Source organism: Erithacus rubecula, assembly GCF_903797595.1.
Source record: "Erithacus rubecula genome assembly, chromosome: 19".
NCBI classification, from domain to species: domain Eukaryota; kingdom Metazoa; phylum Chordata; class Aves; order Passeriformes; family Muscicapidae; genus Erithacus; species Erithacus rubecula.
In genome coordinates, this window is record NC_136671.1 from 10987265 (window position 1) to 11003255 (window position 15991).

The 15991-nt window shown below is 44.2% G+C and overlaps 2 protein-coding genes and 1 long non-coding RNA gene across 4 annotated transcripts in view; 1 reads left to right on the forward strand and 2 right to left on the reverse strand.

Annotated features, from left to right (window-relative positions):
- Window positions 1–2315, forward strand: part of ATP2A2 (ATPase sarcoplasmic/endoplasmic reticulum Ca2+ transporting 2) — a 43817-nt gene extending 41502 nt beyond the window's left edge. For both annotated transcript variants that reach the window (XM_079322727.1, XM_079322726.1), the window contains one exon: window positions 1212–2315. In XM_079322727.1, the coding sequence (XP_079178853.1) occupies window positions 1212–1225 (14 nt within the window). In that variant the 3' untranslated portion in view covers window positions 1226–2315. The remainder of the gene's footprint in view (window positions 1–1211) is intronic.
- Window positions 2316–4237: 1922 nt separating this feature from the next.
- Window positions 4238–5446, reverse strand: LOC306810465. Its single transcript, XR_013776463.1, has 3 exons — window positions 5341–5446; window positions 4747–4795; window positions 4238–4364 (listed from the first exon to the last, which is right to left on the reverse strand). It is a non-coding gene; the product is annotated as an uncharacterized lncRNA (long non-coding RNA).
- A 1890-nt stretch (window positions 5447–7336) lies between these two features.
- ANAPC7 (anaphase promoting complex subunit 7) lies at window positions 7337–15401 on the reverse strand. Its single transcript, XM_079323117.1, has 11 exons — window positions 15208–15401; window positions 13976–14162; window positions 13386–13505; window positions 12175–12286; window positions 11806–11959; window positions 11555–11697; window positions 11204–11321; window positions 10662–10858; window positions 9217–9441; window positions 8663–8813; window positions 7337–7807 (listed from the first exon to the last, which is right to left on the reverse strand). The coding sequence occupies exons 1-11, from the start codon at window positions 15306–15308 to the stop codon at window positions 7618–7620; spliced, it is 1698 nt and encodes a 565-aa protein (XP_079179243.1). The 5' UTR covers window positions 15309–15401; the 3' UTR covers window positions 7337–7617.
- Between the last annotated feature and the right edge of the window lie 590 nt (window positions 15402–15991).

The following is a 15991-nucleotide window of genomic DNA, read 5'->3' on the forward strand; positions in this document are numbered from 1 at the left end:
GATGCTCAGGCAGCTGCAGCCATGCATTGAATTTTTAGCCAGGAGCTTTTGTCTTTGCAGTGCCTTGGGCTCTCTGCTTTCACATGTGAGCAATCCAAAGTGCTGAGCTACACAGCGAGCTGCTCCTTCTTGCTGGCATCCGAGCAATAAAAATAGTTCATACTTGGTTTCCCAAAACATTATTGCAAATAAAGGAGTGAAAGAGGCTGCAGAAGAACATTTCTACTGCTCTGTCAAAGTGCTCCGAGGCTTGTGTTGGTAGAGAGGCTGTTGGGGAGGCTCCTGGTACGAAACTGAGTTTTTAATCTGATAGATTAAATATTCTGATAGAATGCAGTACAGCAGTGCCAGCCTGAGACACAGCTCGAGCCCAGAGTTATGGTACACAGCCCAAGGGGGCTGAACTTGCTGAGCTGGAGGGAGGTAAAACTGATACAGTCGTCTGTCTCTTGCACCTGTCTTGTTTACTTTTTTACACTTCTAACCATTAACTGTTTCCCTAATCTCTGCTAATTACATCCTTAATTGCATTAATATGCATTTTCAAATCTTAGCAGGAGAGCCCAAATTTTAGTGTTGAAGCAGTGTTTGGAAGAGCTTCCCTGGAGCTGCAGGGACTCAGAGCAGTCTCCAGACACAAGGCTGCCCTTGTGCTGTGTAGGGGTGAAGTACAGCAGGAGCTTTAGGATGTTGTACTCTACCCTTGGCCTACACATTAATCCATGTAGTTTAATGACTTCTTTAAAGCTTCCTACTGCTTCCCAGAACAAGCTGCCTGACTTGGAAAAGGGACATTGTTAGGTCACTTGGGGCCAAATTTGCCATTAATGCCTCAATTAAAAAATACAAGTGCATAGTATAGAACTTGAAAGTAAAAATTCCAAAGAAGTGAGAATTGTGTGTTGCCACTGGTCAGGCAGAGAAAGGCAAAAGCTTTTTAAATTTAATTTAAACACATCTCAATTGTTTTTCACTGCAGTCTTGAGTAGGAAGTGCTGGCTCTGCTGATAATAAGGGAGCTGAGCCTTAATCCAGAGGATTCTGAGCTTCAAGAACAAAGTAACCTGAGAGTGTCCCTTCAATGACAGAGCAGCCAGTTAGCAAACTTAACATTCTTTCTTCTGTCACTGTTGATCTTAGTCTTGCTTGTATAATGATACTTAGCATTCATCCTTTCATTAACTGATGCCTTTTCTTTCTTTCCTTTTCAGCAATACTGGAGTAATCGCTTCCTAAACAATTTTGCAGAAATGTAAGGTTGTTTTGTTGCGTGCATGTGTTTTTAGCAACACATCTACCAAAACTTCTGCATGTATCGTGTAAAGATTCTTTGCTTTCCCTAAAAACAAAACTCATTGTGTTCTCTGTGGAAGAAATGTGTGGTACCATTAGGACTTCATGATACAGATGTACAAACGTGCAATATAGCTTACCAAGTCGGAACTCTCTCCAGAGAAGTTGGCTTTCTGTGCTGCATGGAGAAGAGTTTGGTTATCCTTGAGCAAGAATTGCGGAGCTGTCAGCCAGTTTCCATATTCCTGTATGTAAAATGTCAGTTTATACAATGTACAATATCAGATAATGCATGCCTTGGGTTGTAGATGGATCTCTCTCTGTATTGTATCATCCAAACATCCTACTCCAACAGCTTCTGTACAATGCTCTCCTATTTATAAATCCATGGAAACGATTACAGATGAATGTTAAACCGTAAGCCTCCACTTCATAACGTTGGATTTTTTTATCATCTGTGCAAATCAACCTCTTTTGCACTGTAATGTAACTTATTTAAATCTAAGGCAGTAAGACAGATGTTGGTGCAATACAAAATATCGTGATGCATTTATCTAAAAAAGCAACGATGACGTAGCCAGTTCCCACAGCTGCATGTGTGACCTTTAGAAGTTGTAAATAAGATCAATTGTCTATTGACATGCTGACAGTGAGGAGCATCACACCTAGTTTCATTTGTATCAGGTAAATAAATTTATTCTACAATACGTACTCGGCGTGTTTTGATGCACTTTGTTTCCTGCAGGTCGGTGCGCAGGCACTGCAGCGTGCTCTTATTTTAATGCCAGGATGACACTTTTTAGCACCAACACCATTGCAATCTTTCCTCCTAGAACTATGCAGATGCAGCTGCTCCTCGGCAGTATTGACCTCCTCGCTGGTGTGATTTCCTCTGTCCAGGGGCTTGTGTGTGTGTTTAAGGGACACTGTCAAGTACTTTGATCACTCAGTTTTTTTAAAATGCTCCATTGTTTGTAAAACCCCTCTGAGAAACGTAAAATAAAAATTCTTTCCCAACTACATCTTTTTTTTTTTTTTTTTTTTTCGTCCTTTTCTATTTTCTAAATTGCCCCAGTCTTTATAAAGTAGCTCTTGGTCTCTTCCCTTTCTGCAGGCCAAAGGAAGATGAGCCAGATGTGTTTGCTCCAAACCACACCAGGAGCCTCCTGCTGGGAGTGCTTGGCAGTTTGGGCTGTTCTGCCATGAGCTCACAAGGCTGCTGCTGGGCAAGGCTAAAGCACTCCCAGGGTAAAAGCTGGAATTTCCAAGTGTCCTGTAATGCTCTCCTCCAAAGCCCAAACACCACATTTTGTTTGGAATAAGAGACAACTTAGGAACGTGTTTTACATTAAATGTAATGTCTCTTAGCCTCCAGCCCTGATAGCAGCACCCTGCTGGCAAACAGCATAATCCAAATGAGGTGACATGTCTGAGACCCTTCAAACGCAGCAGTGCGAGGTTTAAAAATACCAGGGTCGAATTCCATGGTCGGGCAGCTCTGGATGGTGGAGGGCACGGTCACACATCGGGCTGAGCACCCGCAGCGCTGTGCGGGCAGGCTGAGCTCTGCCCTCGCCCGGGGCTCTTCCCGCAGCCGCATTTAGAGCCGGGCCCGGCAGGGCTCGCTCAGCTTCCCGCGGACTCCGCAGCGTTGGGCCAGGGCAGGGGAAGCGCCCCCGAGCAGCTCAGGGCTGGCTGGGGAATCGGGGCGTTTCTCAGAGCTCCCCATCTCTGCTGTACCCACACCCCAGTGCTGCTCTCCTGCCCCTTTTTCCTGCAGGTGGCAATTGTCCCCAGCGGTGCAAAAGGAAAGCTCAGCAGTGATGGAATCGTTATTCAGCACCCAGCCCGTGCTGCTGTCACAGCGAGGTGCATTCCTCGGCAAACTCACACCAAGGCACACCTCACTTTTAAACATTTCTTAAATGATCTGCAAGTTTAAGCAGAATGAGTCCCCCAGCTGGAGTACAGCCATGTGAGGAGAACGTGATGCTCAGCGGGTTGCCAAGGTGCTCAGTGCAAGAATATGTGGCAAGAGATGCTGAAATAAACAGCTTCATCTTCCCCCTCCTCCTCCTCCCTGCAAACTCTAAAGCACTATGGGGGTGAGCCCACTGACAGCACAAAGAAACCACTCCCCATAGCTCAAGTTATGAGGCATTATGGATACAAACTCTAAATACAGAGGGCAGGAAATATCCCTATTTTTACCTTGAGGTGAATTTGAGTATGATTAGAGCCCACATCCACCCCCAGGAGAGTGGGTGAGAATTGAGAGAAGCTCTGAGCACCTGAAGAGGTCTTCTAAAAGATTTCATCCCAACAGTGCAGAAGTGCAGAAAAGACTTTAGACATCAATTTATCAAGCTCCAGGATTTTACCTCATACCCCAAACCATCACCCTATTTGTCACATCACTGTTTTGATGGGATGATAGGGGAGGAAAAGGAATCTGATCTCCAAACTCACAAAGTCCTTGGCCCCTCTGGAAGCTCTTGGAAAGAGTGGCTTGTACAGATGAAACAAACACTGGGGACCTACAACCCAAACTTTGCAAAGCAAAGCCAGGCTCAAGACAGTGAGAAAACAGAGATTATTCCTTCTATTTTGTTGTTCCATCAAGTGATAGCCACAGACTGATCAAAGGGATTTTCTTAGTATTTGTTACACTGAAGGTCCCCAGGTGTTTATTTTTTTCCTGAAGTTGTCTGCACCTGAATAATTGTATTTATTTGCTCCCCAAACAACCAGTCTTCTATACATCCTTGCCTCCTCTTGACCAGCTTCCAAAGAACATTTTAACCAACCAAGGCTCTTCAGTTTGAAATCACAAGTTTATACTGAGTTTAAACCCTCCTAGGTCACTAAATTTAAGACCCATGGAGACTGCAGATCTGGGTTTTTTTAAATATATTGGTTGTGGTATGTTTCTGTAACTTGAAATGACAATGGCAAACACAGCTTTTGAGATGTCCTTACCAATGAGATCTAAATGAGGGAATAAGATTTGCTGAATCAGAAATCCTGCCTGCTTCTGCCCTGGAGGGATCAGTTTCCACATCACTGAGCTCCTGAAAAGCAAGAAGGGAAGAATCACCACACAAAGAGGCTTAATGAGGAAGACAGTTACTGAAAGGTGGAGGAGGGGGGGGGAAAGGGGGGGAGTCCTAGTTAATCAAAAATCTCTCTGTAATCAGCAGCAGCAGAAAAAGGAGGACCTCAATTCAATAGAGAACACTGATATTGGCCAGCAGTCCTCAGTCCCTCCTTTATTTCTGCTTCACAATTCCAGAATTCCCATGATCTAGAAATCTTCAGGTTTAGAAACACTGCCAGTATTGCAGGTGTTATCAGCACATGATAGGAGTGGATGCATTATTTAGGCAATTTCTAACCACACCAGGAATATGTGCTGCTTTCAGACCCTGCTAAATTCAGCCTTTTAGCCCTTACCCAAGTCTATGTACAGTTTGAAGAAATTCTGTCCTTTTCTCATCACTTCCTGTCAAAGTAGGAAAGAATAAAAGGTTAGTAATGAAATATGTGATTTAAATTCAAGGATTTCAGGCAAACAGTGGCACTCTGCCCCTACTCAGCCCCAGAGCAGCACCTCAGACACACCAACCCTGGATGGCAACAGATTTCTTGCCTCATGTCCAAACTGTTTCACTTCCATCACTGATCTAACACAGCCTGAACTTCAGTTCTTGGCTTTGTGATCTTTTCTTCTTGGGTGCAGAGCATGTGATTGAGGGAGGGAATGAGGTCAGCTGCTTATTAAGGGCTAATTGTTATATTCCCTGAACTAAATGTCTGTAACTGCACTGGAGAGCACCAGACCTCTGCAGAATCAGAGATCACATTCTAAAATTAAAGCAGTAATGAAGGCTCATTAATAGGCAAGCAGGATCCCTCTAGAATTCTGAGGGCCAAATATATCTCTCTATACAATCTCAACACATATGGCAGCTCAAAGTTCCACAGGCACAGTGCAGCTCTCAGCAAAGATCACACAGAGCTGCATAACCCAACACACCAGGTACTCACCAGGCTTCATCTGCAGACTCACAACTTCTCCTTTGCAGTAAGGAACCAAGTTCTCAGCAAACCAAAGCTGTGAGGACACAAATCACTTTTGACAGCCATCTCAAGGTGTTTGAGGTGTGCCTGGACTTGTTTGCTCAAGATGCACTTAAGGACTCATCTTGAAGTAGTTTCAGTTTCCTGCCTGTTCTAAAAGCAGAGATTATCAGATTATCTACAAACACACTACAGAATGGTTTCAGTAGAACTGTGGCTCTCCAGTTTCCTCTTCTATGTAAATACTTCAGAGAAATGTGTAAAGCCAGTGGTTTCCACCTGAAATGAACAACCTATTCAAAGGTGCCATTAGAATGAAATGGCTGAAAATACATCACAAACCTCATATGCTTCTCATCACAATTAAATGTATCCTGTCTTTGATTTAGTAACACAAACAACTCAATTTTCATCCACAGCAGAGGTTTGGAATACAACTACAAAGCAAATGCAGCTACCCAGCTTTCAGCTGCAGAATATGTCTGGTGAATGCTGAGTGTGAGGAGGAAGCAGAGTTTTTTATATAAAAATAGATGCTTTGAATATGCTTGCACGTTTTTTCTGTTATGAGACATGTGATGAGCTGAAATCCATTCACTGCATCCCACAGCAGTGGCACAGAGATGAACAGGACTAGGCCTCTCATCTGCCAGAAAGTCATTAATGAAATATTTGCTCTGCCTGAGATGCACACATTTGGTGGAACTGCTTGACTGGAAGAGCAGGAGCAGCTCATGCCAACCCAACTGCCACGACAGCTTTGCTTTGCTCTTCTTCCCCTGTCACCTTCAAATAACCATAACTCAGTTTGGTATTTTGGAAACTAAAGCCCACAGAATTCCAGAGAGAGCAGACAAGCAGCTGTTTTCTGTTCTTAAGTGGATGAACTATTGGACTCCTCCTCTGTAAGCCAGAGTATTTCCAAAATAATCTGCCTCTTTTGTTGTGCATTTTTGATACAACATCAGAAAGAGATATTTTACCCTTATCTGCCTTTCAGGGAGAAGCTTCTTTTCCATGTCACAAATTTGTAACAAACAGCCATTTTTTCCTGCAGATGTTACTCAAAACTAATTTTTTAGCTTTCTAAAAAGTCTTTGTGCTCCAGCATACCTTTGATAACAAAATTAATACAAAAGGAATTAAACTCTTGATATAAAGATTAAAAAAACCACACTTTGATGAAGACTAAGGAAATCAGAACTATAAGAAAAATAAGTAATTCCTCTTCCCACACATCAAGCCCACAGAACTGAAACAGTTTCTAGATCTCCCAAAGCAGTTCACCCTTGAAATGCTGAGGATGGGAATTTGTACATGAAACAATTTTGTTTCAAAAGGTGAGGGGGAAAGACATGAATTCAAAGATTACCTGACAAAATCAGAAAGTATATAAACATGGAAAAAACAAGACAATATGTGTATTTGCATAATTTAACATTTCTTCAGCAGTGCAAGGGAAGAGGGATGAATTCTTTTTATAGCATTTTAAATGTCAGTGCTGTACACAGAATGTAAAGTGCTTTGAGTCACTGCTGCAAAACCTTCCAGGAACATACTGAAATAAAACTGAACTGCATTTTAAAATAAATGCTCATGTACAGACTTTAAGTGATTGCAGGGTTTAGTAAGGGTTGAAGAAGTGACTTTAATCCTCCACCACTGGCTCAATTCTGTACAGAGAAATCAGTCAGCTACAAAAAGTGTCCTGCAAGTCCAAGTTGCCTATTGTCCCAAATTTATCCTGGACAGCACAGGTAATGCCCTAGAAAAAGACAAATTAATTCAACAAACACAGCAAAAGAAAAGTGCTGCTTTCAGCCACACTCAAGTAGCTCCCCCAGACTCAAATGGTTGCATTCAAACCAGCAAGATCTTTCCCACAAAGGACTACAAAGCACTGTTTTCACAATTTGCCCTGGACAGAACTCAGACATTGTTTTCACCACAAACAACAGGTTCATTGCACACCTCAGATTCTGATGGTTTTAGTTTAAACAGGAACTTCTCAAAATGAAAGCTGCAAATAACCTCGGATGCAGTTAGTCCCTTATACTTAATAAATAAAGAAGCATCAAGAATCTCCACAGTATTGAGATGCACAGAACTATTAATTGGTTTCAGAGTCTATTAAAAAAACAACAAAAAAAAATGTCCTTTGTTACTGAAAAAAAAAATCACAGTTTCTGTTCTTCTAAGAAGAGTGGCCCTAGTGGTGTGTTCAAACCAAGCAGCAGCAGGCTTCTACTGCATCCCAAACCACTGTTCTTGATCTGCCCACTGAGCTGCTTCACTGTCACTGCCTTCCAAGTCCCCCTCTTCTCCACTTCCCTCCATGTCATCCACATCTTCTTCTTGGGTGGCATCTGTTGGACTTTCCTCTTTTTCCATTTTCTGCAATCCTTCCAGTGACTTCTGATCGTTTGGATCCAAACTGAAGAAAGGAAGAAAAACAAAGCATTGTCTTGAAACTTTTTTTTCTTTGTGACCTCAGTGTAAAAAGTAGCAATAAAATCTCCTCCTGTTGTCTGCACTTCCTGTTTAACATCATCAGGAAGCTTATTTTAGATGATGATGCAACTTCCTCTTGAGCTGCTGTAACACTGAGTCTTCAATCTCTTTATAAAACAGTTCTGATCCCCAAGAATGGGTTTATCTAAACATCCCACTCTTCCAGAAAACTTAGTCACTTCTCCCAACAATACTAATTATAAAGTAACATGAAAGCAGTAAAGATGCAAATGACTCTGACTAAATATAATCTATGCAGGCAAAAACCAGCTGACCCATTTAAGCTATGCAAGTTTGCTGTGGACATAATGTGCTGGCTTTAAGGCAAATTGAAGATGTTGCAATCAAAACAGGGGAATATTTAACAAAGTCACACCCTAAAATAGCATTTAGATTTTGTTAAGTTGAGTCACACTATTTAAATTTATCAAACAGCTCATTTTTATATGCACCTTCTAGTGCAAAGAATGGATCCTAAAGTCTGACCAGAAAATAATTAGTAACTACAAATAATTCCATGTCTTAATCCTTTTGTTAGTCAAAGAATCACAAGCCTAGAGACATATTCAGCATTAATACAATCCCTACATTCTGCACTTCTCAGTTAGAAGTCTTAAGACCAACCAATTCATGAACAGGGTGTTATTTGTGCGGTTTTGCTTGTTTTAAGGGAGAATGATACAAAGCCACCTCTGATTCTCATCCTAGTCAATGAGTGTTTCATCTTTTTACTGATTATTGGTTCTTATAAAGCTCCTGCAGCCTCAGTGTGGCTCACCTCAGGGCTATGCTGTACTGGTCCATGGCCTCCTGGTACTCGTTGACAGCCACCAGGAAGTCCCCCAGGATGCGGTGCAGGACACAGTCACTCTGGTTGGCCAGGGCATTCCTCAGCAAGGCAATCCCATCTTCATACTTCTGCTCTCTACCTGTTCACAGGCAAAGCTACTGGTTTAATCCATAGCTGAGACAAATATGTAAATGTCAGTGTTCACAGTTTTCCCAACACAAGGCTATTTGTCCCTCTACACCTGTCAGCAGGGAGGACAGCAGTGCTCTGCTTCTTGCAAGATGAACTCTAAACAACTTTTTGTTACAACATTCACAATTACAACTACTTTGAAGTCAAAATATTTTGTTTGCAATTGCTTTATGTGTACTATCAGCTGCAGGATGCAATTAATTCCTGTGATTTTTCCTTCAGGATAGAACTGATAAAGCCCTGGACTGTACCATCACTGCTACATCCTTCACATCAACGTGCCTGCAGAACACCCTTCCATGTACAAGAGCATCTTTAAAAAAACTAAAACGGGGGAAAAAGGAACTTACTGAGAAGTTCTGCCTTCTTCACCACAGCTTTAATGTAGTCAGGTCTTTGTGTGAGAGCTTTATCCAGCAATGTTTTTGCTTTTTCCTGCGTGACTGGGTCCTCCAGGCAGACTGTGGCCAGCAGGGTGAGGGTCTGTGCGTTTGCCCCCAGGGTTTTGTAGACATTGTTTGCCATCACCATGGCTTCACGGATGCTGTTGGAGGCCAGGTAACACTCGATGAGACCTGGAGATGTCAGATGGAAACACGTCAGGGCTTGAGTCAGCACCACAGGCACTCAGCCCTCCACTATTATTTGCACTTAGTAGCACTGAACAGCTGACACTCCAATAAGCAAATACAAATTGCACTTGAGAAAGTGAATCTATGCATGTCGACATACTCATTGCACAGATAATTGGCTTGATGTTTATTAATGATCTGGCACTGAAAAAAAAAACAACACTAAGTACACCTAATCTAATATTTTTGTCCAACTCCAATACTGAGATAATTAATACCTCACTACTTGAAGCTGCCATTGAGATCAACACGATTTAAATATTTAACCAAGTATGACAAAACAAAGCTCCCTGCAGAACCATCAGTTAATGTTATCATCCAAAAGTGAGCTGCTCAAAACGCCCAAGTTCATTTACACCCAAATTAAACAAAACAAAAACCAAGAAAACCCTTTTTTTTGAAAAAAATACAAATTACAAATTACAAATCCACACGTTCTCTCGATCCCTTGCCAGATCAAGTGATAGGTTTTGGGGTACTAATAATTTCCTAGAAAGGCAAGAGGAGGGCAGCACTGCTGTGCATTGATCAGGAACAGGGCAGCACTGCTGTGCATTGATCAGGAACAGGGCAGCACTGCTGTGCATTGATCACAAGCAGGGCAGCACTGCTGTGCATTGATGATGAGCAGGGCAGCACTGCTGTGCATTGATCACAAGCAGGGCAGCACTGCTGTGTATTGATCAGGAACAGGGCAGCACTGCTGTGCATTGATCACAAGCAGGGCAGCAGCAGCCCTGTCAGCAGCAGCAGCTCTGGCAGCAGCAGCAGCAGCCCTGGCAGCAGCAGCAGCTCTGGCAGCAGCAGCAGCAGCTCTGTCAGCAGCAGCAGCAGCAGCAGCAGCAGCCTGGCAGCCCTGGCAGCAGCAGCAGCAGCTCTGTCAGCAGCAGCAGCCTGGCAGCAGCCTGGCAGCAGCAGCAGCAGCAGCTCTGGCAGCAGCTCTGGCAGCAGCAGCAGCAGCAGCCCTGCCAGCAGCAGCAGCAGCAGCAGCAGCAGCAGCCCTGGCAGCAGCAGCAGCAGCAGCAGCAGCTCTGTCAGCAGCAGCAGCAGCTCTGGCAGCAGCTCTGGCAGCAGCTCTGGCAGCAGCTCTGGCAGCAGCAGCAGCAGCTCTGGCAGCAGCTCTGGCAGCAGCAGCAGCAGCAGGCCCAGCTGCCCGTGCTCACCCTCGTAGCAGTCCAGGCGGCAGGGCGCCAGGCGGATGGCCTCGCGGAAGTGGATGATGGCCTCCTGCACGCGGCCCATGTTGCGCAGAGCCGCTCCCTTCAGCAGCAGGGCCTGCACGCTGTTGCTGTTCAGCTGGATGGCTTTGGCTCCCAGGTACAAGGCACGGGAGTAGCGCTTGCTGTAGAAACTGTGACACCTACAGAACAACAGAGGGATTGGAAACGCGCCTTGCCTGCGGTGCCTCGGGCTTTGAACTGCTCGCATTGGAAGTGAAGAAAAAAACTTCTTCAGAAAATCTAAAAAAACCCAGTATAAATATTAAATATTTAAAATATTGGTATTGCACAGGTGTGCAATTCAAATATACAGAAAACAAACACTATAGATATTTACAGAGAGCTAATATAAGCTACCCAAGAATGGAACAGACAAGAAAGAAAAGCACTTTCTGAATAAAACAAACTGAAGACACTGTGTCAGCTGCAACCCACCCATTCAGCAAATCCAGAGCTGAGGTGAGAAAGAAAACACAACAACTCACCCAGACACCACCCAGGGCTCTGCGTGTTGGTCAGAAATATTGAAGAGCCGGCAGCCCAAGTTCTCCACGTCCTCCAGCCGACCCTCGCGTGCCAATAAATAACCATAAACATCCATGCCTGAAGAGACATGGTGGAGGATCAATCCTCAAGAAACTGAAAGTTCATTCACAAGGATAAAAAGCCACAAAACCCACCAACACCTACATTAAACTGTGCAACTACCTGGAAGAGCTCAAGACATGCAGCTTCTGAATGTCAATTCTGAACTGAAAGCTGGGTAAACAATATACAACATTCCACTGCATGTAGCTGTTGCTCTTCAGGCCAACCTTCTCTCAGGATTTACTCACCTTTTATTAGGTAAGGATCCAGCATTTGTGCTTGTTCAAATTTTAGGATAGAGTTTTTATTATCTCCAGCTCTGAAGTATAGATCTGCTAAGCTCCCCAGCAAATCCACATTATCCCTCAGCAATGACTTCTTCTCTAAAGAGCTTAAAAGGAAAAAAAAAATGCCTGTTATTTATGAATTACATTTTTAATATCATTATATATAAGAATTTATCTATGATTTGATTGGACCATGCTCTTTCAGCTCTTACCAAATGGTGTTTATTGCTCTGGTGTTGTCCCCAGTATGCACAAAGGCATATGCCTTGATCCACACAGAGAGCCAGTCCAAGTTGGGAATGCTCTGGATGATGTTGATGGTCATGGAGGCCACTTCTGCTCCCTTCACCGACAGCGAGAGCAAGCCTGTTTAGAGGGGTTCATACATCAATCTCAGCCACCCAAAACTGCTTTTGATACAAATTGTCTGACAGGCAGAATCTCAGTCCCTCCACAAGCACAAACAGCTGGTTACAATTTCTATAATGTGGGTATGACATGCAAATTCGAGATGGTTACATTAGTGTAATTAAAAGATGAACAGGCAGAACTCTGCAGTGCTCACATGTGCAGACACCCACCCAGGATGGCATCCAGGGCCAGGGGGCACTGCCTCAGCACCTCCTTGTAGCTGGTCACCGAGGAGCGCTCCTGGCCTGCCTTCTTGTAGAGGTTTGCCAGCATCATATTGATCTGCAGACAACAGAAATGTGGGGACAGCCCAGGGTGAGGAAGGAGAAACAATCACTAAGAAAGGTCACAGCTCTGTCTTCAAGCCTGCCTGTCTCTGCTCTGGGCAGAAGACAAAATAACCTGCATTTCTGAGAACACTCTAAGGTACCATAGAGTACAAAATGAAAACTGTGGCTTCTTTCTGAGTTCAGAAATAAAATTATTTTATCCTTTTGTACATGCACAGTGTGCCTTGAAATCTGTGGTTTGCATCAAAGAAGTCAAAAGATGGGAAAGTGCTCATACACAGCACCAAGAAGGATCTGTATAATCATTAATCAGTCCCTTCCAGGAATCTCTCTGTATCCATGGAAGTGTTTGAATTAGCTTAGCAAGGCAGAGAAAGTTTCCATTCAGCTTCTGAATGGAGCCATGATTGAGCAAAGAACAGAAATTATCTGAGCTCCTCACAACACAAGCAGCTGGTTTCTGCTGCAGCACTTTAATTTACTGGTGTATATAGGCAAAAAGTTTGCTTTTCTCAATCTTTTCTTCTTTTTCTGTTCTGCAAGTTGGTCAGAACATTCTGACATTAACTGGAGTTTAAGCCATGTACACTTTTAGGACAATTTAACATGAAACACAGTTGACTGATCTGATGTGTTAATCTTTTAAACCATTCTGAGTAACAGAGCCAGCAAGCAAAGACTTCACTGATTTGGCACTGCAGACCACAAAGGGATCTAAATATTTAACATTATCTAAACTGTTGTTGAAAAGGATTAAAAGATTTTAAAAGATGGAGCACCAGCAAACCTTCTACTTGCCAAAGTCTCCAGCCTTTCAAGGATTTGGCTTTGCTCAAACTATACAAAAAGTTAATAAAGAAGCACAAAACATTTAACTCCTTTCATTCTTTTAAAAAAATTTAACAGAGGAAATACAAGATCAGTATGATTTTATAATAAAAGGGCCCAAATCAGCTAATTTAAAATTAGGAAATGCTACCAAGCAATATTTAACTAATGAAAAAGACATCATGCCATTAAACCTATATACTGTGCTCTGCCCTAGAAATACAGTGACCAAAAACCTGTGACTAAAACCTGCCAGAACTCACCTTTGGAGTTCTCTGTCTGGAAGGAATCCCATCAAGAATAGCAATGGCATCTTTATCTTGCTTCAGCATTGTGTAACATTCAGCCATTTTGTATTTCACTTCAATTTCTGATGGCAAACACTGAAATAAAAATGAAAGATTTAAATACAATATTGGTTTAATCAGGTATGAAACTTTTAATAAGGTATAAATATAGAAATATTTATATTGTGTTGAAAAATATCTGGTGCATGTAAGTTAACAAGGCAACTCACTGCTAGTTCATATTGTTCATTTGTTCAAATTAAAAGTATGAAGTACACATACAGAAAAAATTCACGTGGAGACCATTTTAAGTTTTGCATTAGAAAATACCACAGATATTATCAAACGAATTAACCTTAAATGTCAGGTTTATTTGCCATGATAAATGCTCAATCAAAGGTTTTTAACAGGCATGTAAAGGTGATGCTCAGGGATGTGGCTGGTGATGACTTGGCAGGGACTCAAGGATCTTTTCCAGCCTCAGTGACTGTGAATATTGAGTCAGCAACATCAACTGGAGGGGGAACATGATGACTTTATGCAGCACATCATCAATTCTTAAATACCTGGCTTTGGGGTGTTGATGCAGCATTCCCAGTAGAAGGTCTGACTTTGGAGGTTTTACTTAAGGCTTTTTTCTGCTGTAAGGCCATTGTGTATTTGCTGACAGCATTCCTGTATTCCTTGTCATGGAACAGGGAGTCTGCATGGTAGACAAGGAGCTGGTACTTCTGAGAGGGAGAGAACAGCTCCCTAGAAGAAATGCAGACAGAAAGGCTGAGATCAGATGGCTGCACAAGAATCAAAACCTTACAGATCCAAAGCATTTGTAGCTTTGGTTTGTCTGGCTTCAACTTGCAACTGCTGCAGCTTCTTTATTGCACTGGAAGGAATATTGAGTAACAGCATGACTCCTCACACAGGGGTTATCTCACCAATTTCTTTTATCTGTAAACAAACAAATCCAAAAGCCACTCCTGACACCTCATCAGCATCAGCAGCTCAATGTTTGGCTGTTTGGCCACTGGCCCCATCCTTTCCTTAACAAGCCACAGGTTGTCAATGTGCATTACACTGCATCAGCTTTCTCCTGGGATTCATTCACCTTTTATCAGGTAAGGATTGAGCATTTTGCACACTCAGATTTCAGAACTGAGTTTTGTTTGAAGAGACTCAAGTTTAAAAGGTAACCCAGCTCCTTGTTCTGGTGCTAATCCCTATTCCTACATTATACAGAATCTCTTTGTAATACTCCTAGTGTGAGTGCAAACCAAATGACCCAACTGTGGCCTTCCACGACCTGAAGGGAGTCAATAAGAAACACTGAGAGACAATTTACAAGGGCTTGGAGTGATAAGACAAGGGGGAATGACTTCACACTGACAGAAGGCAGGTTTAGATTGGATAGTAGGAGAAATTCTTCCCTGTGAGGGTGGGCAGGGCTGGCACAGCCTGCCCAGAGCAGCTGTGGCTGCCCCTGGATCCCTGCAAGTGTCCAAGGCCAGGCTGGACAGGGCTTGGAGCAACCCGGGATAGAGGAAGGTGTCCCTGCCCAAGGCAGGAGGGGTGAAACAAAACAATTTTTAAAGTCCTTTCGGTGAGTCTGTGATTCTCTGCCGGCACTCCCACGTTGTAGCGGGCACCGCAAAGGGACGCAGATGGTGACAGCCCAACAGAGGCGGGCTCCATGCCCTAAAGGGACACGAGAGGGGAAGGCCAGCGCCGGGACAGGGACAGGGACAGCCCAAAGCGGCCCCGCTCCCCCACACGCCGCGCCCCCTCACGGCGGGGCACTCACGGGTTGTTGCCGCTCATGGTGAGGAGCAGCCCGCTGAGCAGCCGCACGTTCGAGTGCAGCCCGGCGGCCGCCATCTCGCGCACGTGCTCCACCACACTCATGCTGCCGCCGGCGGGGCGGAGGGGACGGGGTGGGGCTGGGGGGGAGAACCGGGAGAGACCCCGAGCGAGGCACCGGCCACGGAGCCGCCGCCGCCGCCGCTCCAAAATGGCGCCACCGAGGGGTCCTCGCGCGGCACTGCCTGCAGGCGGCCAAGGCATTGCCCGCGCGGCCCGACAGGCGCGCGGAGGGCAGCCCGCGCCGAGGACCCCGCGGCGGCGGGAACGGGCGTGAGGGGAGGGCGGGGACCGGGCGCCGCTGTGAGGGCTGCGCTCCTCTGAGGGTGCTCTGGTGTAAAACAACGCTCCCCGTGCCTCTACAGCTGCCGGGTCCGCCCCTGGTGCTTCTGCTAATGGTTGCTGCAGCTAAATGTGACTGAGGACCGAGATAACGACGCACTTTCCTGTGAAAATTGGTAACGGAGGAGAAAGACCTTCCAAATTCTACATTTTATCTGGGAAAGGGCTCATTAGGCCTACCATTAACTACAAGGATAGACTGAGAGATGAATCATAAGTCTTCCCACCTTTATTACAAAACCATTTTAAAACATGGCTATCCTATTCCTAAAAATTGAAAATGAAAACTTTTAAGTTTGGACGTGCCATCGCTGCTGTTGGGGAAGGAACACAGCTCCCAGCAAATACACCAGGCAGCAAAACATCACCAGCACTGGGTTTTAGGT

Coding starts and splice junctions, on each gene's coding strand:
- ANAPC7 (XM_079323117.1), bottom strand. CDS start 15,308: ATGAGTGTGGTGGAGCACGTGCGCGAGATGGCGGCCGCCGGGCTGCAC. Junction 12,287..13,385: donor CCAGACAGAGAACTCCAAAG/GTGAGTTCTGGC, acceptor TGTTGTCTGCAG/ATCAATATGATGCTGGCAAA. Junction 9,442..10,661: donor CCGCCTGGACTGCTACGAGG/GTGAGCACGGGC, acceptor TGACATCTCCAG/GTCTCATCGAGTGTTACCTG.